The sequence below is a fragment of the Orycteropus afer genome, unplaced genomic scaffold (assembly GCF_000298275.1).
Source record: "Orycteropus afer afer isolate SDZICR_OR568_19922 unplaced genomic scaffold, OryAfe1.0 scaffold00003, whole genome shotgun sequence".
In the NCBI taxonomy this organism is placed as follows: domain Eukaryota; kingdom Metazoa; phylum Chordata; class Mammalia; order Tubulidentata; family Orycteropodidae; genus Orycteropus; species Orycteropus afer.
The window spans coordinates 33,843,806-33,855,629 of NW_006921590.1; the positions used below are offsets into that span (position 1 = coordinate 33,843,806).

Below are 11,824 nucleotides of genomic sequence, written 5' to 3' on the forward strand. Positions count from 1 at the left end.
CAACCTTCCTTCCAAGGAGTGGCCGGTAAGTTTGAACTGCCAGCCTTCTGGTTAGCACTCAAATGCCTTAGGCACTACGCCACCAGAGCTCCCATCCTGGATAGAGTGGAAGAAAAATGTGGAACAAACCCAAAATCATAAAAAAGACCAGGCTTATTGATCTGACAGACCGGTGAAACCCCCAAGACTATGGCCCCTAGTCAACCTTTGGGCCTGAAATTTGACCTCACTCCCATGTCTTCAAGCCAGAGATAATGGACGGGCCCATAAGGTGAACAATTACACCACGGAGGTACACTCCTTAACAATCAACCGTGGAAGATCAAACCAAACCAAACCAACTGCTGTACAGTGGTTTCTGACTCATAGTGACCCCTCCTTGAGTTTCCAAAGCAGTATCACTACTGAAGTAGATTGCCCAACCTTTCTTCCGAAAAGTGGCTGGTGGGTTTGAACCGCTGGCCTTCTGGTTAGCAGTCAAATGCCTTAGGCACTATGCTACAATATTTGCATAGAAAAATAGCTCACAGGGCAAGAGTGCACAGGAAAGGACAACACAGGCAAAAGGTGTTATCACAGGGAGGTAGTGGGAAGAGAGATGTCCCAACATGAGGACTGCAACCAATGTCATGAAACAAAATGTCTATGAACTGTTGAATGGAGAACAAATTTGCTCTGTAAATTTTACCTTAATCACAAAGAACTTGTCTGAATTATGTTCAAATATCTAGTGAAATAAAAAATTTGTATAAGTGAGGAACTCAGACATTATTCACCTGAGGAGATTTCTAAGCAAGATCTTAATTGGGCTGTATGACTTCTTGCTGCTTAGAGTAAAACATGAGGGGAAAAAAGGCAGACTTAAAAATGAACTGTGCAAAATTTAAAGATCTGAAAAATTCTGTTTTATAAACTAAGGATACATGTCCTGCAATTTTTACCAAAGACTTGGCTACACGTGTTTTGTTAAAGAAATTAAGCCTGTGACTGATGGACCTAACCAAGTACCACAGCAGAAAAATGATCAGTTTAGTCTGAAAGGAAAGAATAGTGCCTGCCTCTTGGAATTCTACAGGCAGGAAACAAACCAAAGGATCTTTTGTCTTCCAAGTAAAGGACACAGTCCCTAGAGCAGCTCAAGATCAACAGAACTGTTGGATGGAGCACAGGAAACAGAACATCCTAGGTTTCAAAGCCAGAACTCTTGCCAACTTGATTCCAGGAGCAGGGGGCTGCCACTAAGGTGTGCCGGGGGATGAGGCCATGGCCCCAGCTTTAGGGTAGTGGGGCCATCACGCCCAAGGGGCAGAACAAAGCCTGCTAGGGCTGAGGGGATGGGGTGGCCACTCAAATGAACCAAGAGAATTGAGCTGCCTAAAGCTCATGGAGCAGAGTTGCCACCCCAGAGGACCTGGAAGACAGAGCTAAAGCCAAGGGCCAAGAGGTCTCTACCCAGAATCCCAGAGGGTACGACCAACACTCAGTGTCTGGAGAGCAGGGCCCATCACCTAGATGGTCTCAGAGAAGAAGAGGACCATTTTCAAGTCTTAACAGCTAATGTAAATTATTCTGCTTGGTCTTAGACTTTGTTTGGTACCTGATATTCCTTCTTTCCCTCTAATTTCTGATTTGTAATGGAAATGCCAGGAGCTTTGGTAGCATAGTGCCTAAGGCACTTGACTGCTAACCAGCTTCCTTGGAAGGAAGATGGGGCAATCTACTTCCATAGTGATACTGCCTCGGAAACCCAAGGAGGGATCACTATGAGTCGGATATGACTCAACAGCACATAACAACATCTTGTGCCTGTTCCACCATAGTACTCAAAGTAAGTAACCTGTATTCTAGATCTCACAGGTTTATAGATTATGAATTTTGCCTCAGGGTGGAATATACCCAAAGTCTCACACATACTTGATTTTTAAATGATTCAGGAAATGAGACTTTGAACCCGGGATTAAGTTCTGGGATGATGTTATAAGTAAATGTATTTCACATGTAGGAAGGACATAAATTTTGGAGAGCCAAAGGGTAGAGTGTTATGAATTGTGTTCCCAAAAAATGTGTTGTAAACCCTAGGCTCTATGCTTGTGGTTATTATCCCACCTGGAAATGGGTTCTTTGTTATGTTAATGAGACAGTATTAGTGTAGGATTTCTCTTTAATCAATATCTTCAGATGTAAAAGACATTAAGCAAGCAAGCTAGTAAGCAAAGAAGGGGAATTCTAATGTCAAGCCATACAGAGATATCCAAGGAACCAGGAAAATAAGGTGAAGAGACAAGGGCCTTCCCCTAGAGCCGGCACCCTGCATTCAGACTTCTAGTCTCCTAAACTGTGAAAACCATAAATTTCTCTTTGTTAAAGCCATCCACTTGTAGTATTTCTGTTACAGCAGATTAACACCTCACACTGAGTCATATTCTGATAGGGAAGAGGACCAATCATTTTCTGATAGTATACATGTAAGAGGTTCAAAGAGGGCTTTAGCCTCATCTAGAATGTAGTTTTTAAACAGAATGTTTGTCATTTGGGTAAACAAGGAACTTTTAAAAAGCAGGAAGGAAAATATAAAATGCATTCAAATATTAGATTTAGAGACTGTATTTTAAACTTCTGGGGGGAAGAAAAAAAAACAAACTCACTGCCATTGAGTTGATTTCAACTCACAGCAATCTCCTTTGGGTTTCCAAGGTAGTAAATCTTTACGCAAGTAGATTGCCCAGTCTTCCTTCCATGGAGTGGCTGGTGGGTTTGAACCGCCAACCATCTGGTTAGCAGTCAGATGCCTTAGGCACTACTCCACACGAGAGCTTATTGTGAACTTGGCATTTTATAAAACATTTGTTACCTATGGTATGGAAAAGGACAATTTTATTTTTTATCTGATCATAAAACTCTTACTTTTCTTCAGCAAGATCATTATGGGATTGTTTTAAGAGCCAAAACACAATGAAATAAATTCTTTATCATAGGACCATACTATACCCCAGCATAGAAATGTAGACTTAATAAAGCTAACCAAAATGACAAACTGTCTGCTCTAAAGTTTCTCTTACCTAACCTAAGGAGAAAAATCATTTGTAATAACAAGGACCCAAGAGAACACCAAAGAAAGATGTGTCATACTAAATACGGTTAATGTTTGGTGGTTTCAAATCCTCATAAAGTAAATCCAGTTACTTCAATAATTATTTCTCAATCACGCCTAATTAGTCATTGGTCAGTATTCCCAGATAACTCATGGTATAAAGAAAAATGATGTAAAAATCAAGGCACTATAATTACTCTCCCCCAAATGTACAAAGCAGACCACTCAAAGCATGCTATCCCAAACTCCTCAGTATTCTACAACATAGAATTAGAAAACTAACATTTATTGGTAGATTTAAGGTGTAATACAGGTTTCCAAAAATGTGGCAGTGAGAATACCAGCATAAAAAAGAGAAACTTGTGCTAAAAACAACCTGAATTCATCATTGGCAATATTACATAACAATCAAGGCCCTTACATACTAATGATTTCCACTTTTCTGTATTGCCAACCTCCCATGCATTAAAAACACAAAACTAGTATTATCAAACTTGGGAAGCAATAAAGTACTTTATGAATTTTAAGATCATAATATTAGGAATTTTGGGAGATTTGCAAAATATATCCTAATCACCCATGTATACAATCTCATTTCTAGTCATTTTTGCAGTGATCATTAATGAGTAAAGAACAGATTTACAAGTTTATATAGCAGGGCATCTGGGTTCAACACAAAATTATTACAAACTTTAGGCAAATACATGTTTCATAAGACACTGCTAACACTTAAAGGAATTAAATAAAATTCCAAAACTTGGAAAGCAAATAAAGACAAGACAACTAAGAAGCATTTTCCACCATTTACTCTTGTTATCAAAAATAGTTCAACTCTTCTTGCAAAACAAAAACAAAATAGTACATACTGGACACATACATCACATTTTTCTTCCTATGGCTTTAGCCCACCCCCACCCCACCAAGAGAGACAAAGAAGAAAATAAAAAATTAAAATAAAAAAAATTAAAAAAAAAAAAAAACCAACAACAACAAAAACAATTCTACCTGACCACACTCACAGAAAATGACACCAGGATACACTATAAAACAGAAGGAGGTGTCATCTGCTCTGTGTCCAAGTTTCTTTCCCATTTCTTGTACTAGATGAATAACCATCATTGAACATGCTGTGTGCCGAATCAAAAACATTACTTCAGCATATGTCAGATCTCACTAGAGATGGTGAACGTAGTAGAAATTGGAAATTTTCCAGCAGTATTTTTAAGTAAGCACTGTCAAAGCAGCAACTCTAAATTCATCAGGTCACTGCTTTACAACCTAGTCAGTCCTTGTTTTATTTGGGCTGTGCTCTTGAAGCAACTGACTAGATTTTCCTTCAACAGAATGTTTGTGACTCATTTGCCTTCCCCATAAAAATTAAAGGGAAGAAGTACATTTAAACTGAAACATACTTTGTGCTTTACATGCAAATGAGCATTCTAAAGAAAATCCCCTTAACTTCAAACCTACCTAAATGTACAGGCTTCATAAAAAGGCATTTTATTAGGCTTCTATAAAAAAGCCTTCATAATGAATAGCACCCTTTAAAAACAAAACAAAACAAAAGGAGCATATTCAAAATAAAATCTGTGGCAAATAAACTACTAAAGGAAACAAAAATCAAAGAAGTGGCCAATGGCAGTAAGTATAATGCATGAATCTGGGTTAAGTTTGGGGCATTATTCCAAAATTATTTTAAAGAAATTCAATTTCTAAGTAAAACATTTTTATAACTGTTTAAAATTCTGTCACATGCTATACAGTCCAAATTCAATCACATTCCGAATAAAACTGCTTTTCTCTACTTCATTTATCCAATTAGAACACTGTTCAAAATGAAGGAAGGATTTCAAATTTTTCCTAGAAATGAATCAGACTTAACTTAAAAAGGGGGGGGGGCCTCAACTCAGAAGAGTTTTGAGGCATAAAAGCTAAACATCCACAGTCTGACAGAATTTCAGTTCGTTCACTTTTCTAAAAGATTCTTAAACATTCTAATGAGAGGCAAATTTTCTTTCATAATACTGCTGATTGAAGAACTGCTACATACACCACGTAGCCAATTTTCATGATCAGAAATGGTATTATGTCAGCACAAAGGTTGAGCTGGACACATCAGCTTTTCAACAAGAGAACTATCAATGGCATCTGAAGCCAGCACTGAGTCTCCTGAACAAACTAATGGCTACTTTCCAAAATAAAATAAAATAAGCACAATCTTTATGGACTGACTAAATACCACTTCCTTACATTTAATCATAAACTTTGATTATGCACAAAGCATGACCATAAACAATGAGGTTAATGTTATTTTCCTTGCCAAAGTTCATTTTGTATAAATCAATTGCATCAGCTTTTGTTCTCAAACTATGAGGTTCTGTAAGAACTAAGGACATATAGTTGTAGGGTTACTCCTCCATTATCTGCAAACTATTTCCCCGACACTAACACATATAACTTAGCAATGAAAACACTTGATACAAGTGATCTATATGCAGGAGCTCCGGCAAGTCAAACCAACAGAACCATAGCTGCCGTAAAACTGTAGCTATTTTCCTACCAGAGGTAGGTCTAAAGACCCACTGATTTAACAGTCGAATCTCATGTCTATAGCTTCATCCAAACTTTTATCATCATGTGTACTGGCAGCTAAAAACGTCGTTACTGGGGACCCTGTGACATTAATTACACTGGTGCTTGTACTAGCATTGCGCACAGCAATACTAGTCACATTAATGCCCAAAGTAAGCCTGGTCTGCTCCAAGGCCTTTTCTGGCACAGCAAATGCCTCCAGCTTCTTCTCTCCATTGGCCATATATGAGTTTTGGCAGCCACGACATATACAATCCAAGCAGGCTTTGCGGTTAGAGTAACAAGGGCAGCGTTGACCGCGGCAAGTAAGAACACTTGGATTTTGAGTAGCACGCCCACATTTACACCCTTTCTTTTCCTGGGGTTTTTTGTACACAGTCTTGGTAGGACTTCCTGGCATAAAATGATGACTAGGAATCTTTTCCTTTACTGCTTTGTCTTTTTTTAGAATACCTGACTTGGTTTTAGAATGAGATTTCTTGGATCCATGTTCATGACTCTTTTTCATGCTTTTAGTAGATAAAAGTACAGTTTTACTGATTTTGGGTGTCGTGCCCCCATTGGGAACAGTTGCTATCGGCTGAAGAGAGATTTTGCTCTCTCGTTTCACTGTCACAGGAGCAGATGCCCCCAATGTTGGGCCTCGAATAATGGTAGAAATTGGAAGTGGCTGAACTTTCTCACTGTCACTTTCTGATCTGGATCTTTTTCTATTCAATTTTGCTACCTTCGGAGTTGCTGCTGTACATGATAACCCATGAAGTGCAGGACTGGTGGACATGAAAACATTATGGCTAAGAGACTGGGAAGAGAGCTGCAGAAAAGGTCCATTGGATACAGTGGCTTCCAAGTTGGGCTGCAAGTTAGGGCAACAAACTTCTGTATTTGAAACAGTTTCTAAGCTGCGGAGTACTTCTTCAACACTCAGTAACAGAGAGTCACCAGGTTTTATATCTTCACTGAAACTGCAGATATCAATCCCTGTGGAGCACAGGTCAGTGGCTACCGGGTCACAGACAGGTGGCAGGCTATCAGACAGATCCTCAGTTTTTATGTCAACAGTGTTACATACATCAATTGTATTTGAATGTTCAGGTGAAGGAATATTTATACCAAATCTATCTATTGAAAGCCCATTATAAGTAGGCAAACCATTGATAACAGAACTGCCAATAGCAATGCTGAGGGTGCTTTCAGATATTGGAGATAAACTAGCTTGAGGATCAGCCGTAGGTTCTGAGGTCGAAGGTAAAGGGGAATGTGTCAAACACAAAGTAAAGGATGAATCTGAGGGTTTTTCTGTCTCCTCACAAAACAATGATCCATCATTAAGCAAAGCCAAAATATCAGAAGAGCAGTCGACTGCTTCTATTATATCCCGTGCCAATGTAGTCTGTGTTATATATTCACATAGTTTTTTGTAGCAATTCACTAGGATGCTTAACTGCTTGTTTTCCTCAAACTGTTCATAGTCTTTGCACCAGCTACATGAAGGTTTCATCATCATTTTCTTGCCTTTACAAGTTTTGCAGACATAGTGTTGGCAGGTGGAGTTGGTGGGTGCAATAGGATCTTGTAGCAAATGTCCTAAGGGGGGAAAAAAGGAGGAAAGCAAAAATTTTAGTAAAATAAATATACACTTTCATATACTGGAATTAAGATGTGATTATAAGTAATCTGTCAAAATTCAGACTGGTCAGGAGGGAACACAGAAAAAAAAAAAAAAAGTATTGACCTATGTCACTTTAGTTTTGTGTATTTCACTGTACATAAATTATATTTCAATAAAATGTATTTAAAAAAAATTCAGAGTGATTAAACTCACCAGACGACAAGAAAAAAAAAAAAAAATCCTCAATAGCTCCCTTCATTTCCATACCATAGTCCCCATTCCTTTATCTCAAATACTGGGAATCTACAGTATTCTGGTCTGGGGCTGCCCCATTCTCTACTTCCCTAGCTCCATCAGTTTCACTCTATGAGGACTCACAGCTGCTGAGGTAGAAGAGGGCTCACTCCTTAGCATGCAGTAACTTAAACATTCACCTTAACAAAAAAGAACAAACTAAAGCAAACTAAACAGTAAGAAGGAAATATTATAGAGCAGAAATCAATAAAAGAAGAAACAGAAAAACCAAAGAGATGAACAAAAAAAAAAAAAAACTTTGTTCTTTAAAAATACCAAAAACTTAAATGGAAAGGTGAGCAAGAGGTACAGACAACAAAGGTAAGTATTTTTACAAACACAATACTGCAGTATCCATAATAACAAACAATAATATATGGATGGATAGATACATAGGTAGACAAGCAAAATGATCAGGTATGGGTAAGTGAAAGGGTATACTCATGACCACATATGTTTGATAGATGCTATTTCTACATACATATTTGTATGTGCTGTGAGAATGTCCATGTATATAACAGAGTTAACAGGTAGAAAACTTATGCTAACTTCTCAGTCACAGCCAAACACCTTAAGGGAATGAGTCACTGGGCCATGGACTTGGGACCATGGTCATGGGGGACATCAAGCTCAACTGGCATAACATGGTACACAAAAACATTGTTCTACATTCTCCCTTGGTGAGTAGTAAAACTGGGGTCTTAAAAGCTTACAAGCAGCCATCTAAGATGCAGCTATTGTCTCTCCTTGTCCCAGCAAACAAAAATGAAAAGTATCAAAGACTCACAGAAACAATTAGTACAAGGAACTAGTGGACCATAAGCAGCACCTCAGCCTATGTGACCCTGAGACCAGAATTAGATGGTGCGCAGCTACAACTCAGAAAGGGCTCAAAATTGGAGGTCTGGATAGAGTGGAAAAAACATGTGGAACAAAATTCAGTGTTAAAAAAAAAAGGCCTTCCAGTAAGATGGAAGAACAGGCAGACAAGCTACACAGACCCTCCTCAACAAAGGAAAGAGAAACCAATTTGACAGAGATACAGAAGATAGTCCTGGAGCCCTGAACTTTGAAAGGAAGTATACAAAAGTGGATTAGGCACCAACTAGTGAAAAACCTGAATGGAAGCAGGACCTAAGAATAGGCTCTGTTTGCCAAGGACGGCAGGGACATACAGGAAGCTGACAACAGGAAAGAAGACAGGTGGTGAGGATTTAAGTGCTGCCAATTAGCAAACAGGAGCACAGTACCTTGCTTACTTACATAAAATCCAAAGAAAACAGAACTTGTAGGCAAATCACTTCAACATAATAACAAACAATTAAATATAAACACATAAATGTCATAATTTAGCCTGGGAGACAACAGAGCATTACAGTGCACACAAAGAAGCAAGATAAAGCAGGAGAAACAAGGGACCAGGATACAGACCCAAAACACATCCCCGAGGAAGACACAGCATTGGAACTCCCTGATAAGGAATTCAAAAGAATTGTATTTAGGAATCTTCAACAAATGAAAGACAGATCAAGGAAAACACTGACAAAATTGAGGAAGAAAACCCTAGAACAATTACAAAAGACAATATAAGAACAAAATGACAAAATAAATGAAAAATTAGAAATGATACAAACTCTACACATAGAAATCCAAAGATTAATACTAAATTTTCAGAAATAGATAACACACTGAATGGACAAAGGAGTGGAACTGAATCAATGGAAGACAGAATTAGTGAGATTAAAGGCAAGTATCTCAATATGTCTTTAGAAACCAATCAATGAGAAAAAAGATGAACACAAAATGAAGAAAGCCTGTGAGATACCATCAAAATTAATAACCTACGTGTAATCAGAATTTCAGAATAGGAAGGGACAAATAAAACCACAGAAAAAACTGTCAAAGATTTGCTGGAAGACAATTTTTCTGGTATGATAAAAAATAAGAATATATCTATTTGAGAAATCTGACAAACCCCAAACAGGATAGACCCCAAAAGAAAATCACCAAGAGATATCATCATCAAACTCACCAAAACCAAAGACAAAGAAAGAATCCTGACAGGAGCACAGAAAAAATGAAAAGTTACCTACAAGGGGCAACCAGTAAGACTAACCTCAGATTTCTCAGCAGAAACCATCCAGGAGAGAAGACACCAGGATGGTATATATAAAACCTTGAAAGAGAAAAACTTCCAACCAAGAATTATGTACCCAGCAAAACTGTCCCTCAAATATGATGGTGAAATTAAAATGAGTACATTTCCAGATAAGTAGAAACTAAGGGAATCTGTTAAAACCAGACCAACCTTACCAGAGATGCTAAAGGGAGCCCTTTGGACAGAGAAGCAACAACAGTCAACAACTGACCATAACACACATGATGATATAACCCAGAAACCAAGCCAGCTATGGAAGTATCCCAAGTGAGTAAGCCTACAAGATTGTAAACAGGGAACCAGAGGCATCAATTGACAAATGAAGACAACTACAAGCCAAAAAGAGGGAAATTAACTGTGTTATTATAGAACTTCTAAATGGTAGGAAAGTCGAGACAACTACAAGATAGAACAGACTGTTCTAAACTTGCGAAGAAAACTATAAATCACGGGGTAACTTCAAAGAAAATTGATAAACCTTCACATCAAAATGAAAAATGAGGACCAGCACAAATATTTAGCAACTACCAGAACAACAGCAACGAAGGATGTGATAATATGATTCATAAACAAAACAAGCTCAGCATAGAAAATTATATGGCACAAAGAATCTATACCACGAAAAAGCACAGTAACAAAAATGACAGCAACATATTCATACTTGTTGATAATTACATATCTGGCAAGGGACTTATCTCTAAGATTCATAGAAAACTCCAATGCCTCAAAAGCAAAGGAATTAACAATCCAATTGAAAAATGGGCAGAAGACATGAATAAACACTTCACCAAGGAGGATATTCAGGTGGCAGCAAATACATGAAGAGATGCTCATAATCACTGGCCATCAGAGAGATGGAAATCAAAACAACAATGAGATACCACCTCACCCCAGCACTGATGGCAAGGTTCAATGAGACAGAAAATAATAAATGCTGGTGGCGATGTGAAGAGATTGGGACTCTCATACACTGCTGGTGGGACTGTGAAGTGATACAACCACTGTGGAAAGCAGTATGGCAATTCCTTAGAAAGCTGGAATTGGCGATACCATTTGACCCAGCAATCCCATTACAAGGTATATATCCTAGAGAGGCGAGAGCCAGGACAGGTGAGGTGTAGTAAATTACTTCGTGTGGCTTTTCTAGCCGTAAGTCTTTATAAACTCTATGGTGGAATTTGCTGCGAGCAACTGAGGAGCTCCTGATTGTAAAAGTTATCCACCAGGGGTATTTCTGCTGGGCACAACACAAAGCAATGTTCTAGGAGGTTTCTGCTCTCTCTCAGGTGCTTAGAATTCTGATGCTATGATTGGTTAGTCTGGCCACTCTGCCAGGCTCAAAAGGCGGCCTCCTAGAAGTAGAAGTAGTCTCTCTCTGACTGTTGGTTGAGGAAGACACACTCTTGAAAGAGACACGCGCTCCTGGGAGATACGTGCTGCTGGGAAAGAGACGCAAGAGGCACACATTGCTGAGTGGGACACTCACCATTGGAGAGAGACTGTGAGAGACTGTTAGGATAGACTGTGGGCTGGGAGACTGAGCATTTTTCCTGTACTTGAATTGTAGCCTGGTGCTTCCCTAATAAACCCCATAATCTGTGAGTTCTGTGTGGCCTCTGCAGCGAATTATCGAACCCAGAAGAGAGGTGGTGGGTGCTTTGGAACGGCTGGTTAAAGGGCTGGAGGGAGGCAGCATGAGTGGCCTTGCAGGAACAGGCCTTGGGTTACTGATGGTTATCCTGTCTTCCTCTTGTGCGGTTAAAGGAGGTCAGGAGATGTGGCCTCCTTGCCGTTTTTGCAACAGGTATAGATGTATGCACACCCATGGTCATTGCAGCACTATTTACAATACCAAGAAGATGGAAACAACCTATGTGCCCATCAGTGGAAGAGTGGATGACCAAACTAGGGTACAAACACACAGTGGAATGGTATGCAGCACTAAAGAATAATGTAGATGGAAACAACCTAGATGTCCAACAACTGAGGAATGGATAACCAAACTATGGTACATTCACACAATGGAATACTATGCAACGCTAAAGAATAATGTAGAATCTGCAAAACACCGCATAAC

The 11,824-nt window shown here is 38.9% G+C and overlaps 1 protein-coding gene across 1 annotated transcript in view; it reads right to left on the bottom strand.

The window, feature by feature from the left end:
• Positions 1 to 5,678: 5,678 nt before the first annotated feature.
• Positions 5,679 to 11,824, bottom strand: part of MSL2 (MSL complex subunit 2) — a 55,084-nt gene continuing 48,938 nt past the window's right edge. Inside the window, exon 2 of the mRNA XM_007937149.2 lies at positions 5,679 to 7,270. Within this exon, the coding sequence (XP_007935340.1) occupies positions 5,679 to 7,270 (1,592 nt within the window). The remainder of the gene's footprint in view (positions 7,271 to 11,824) is intronic.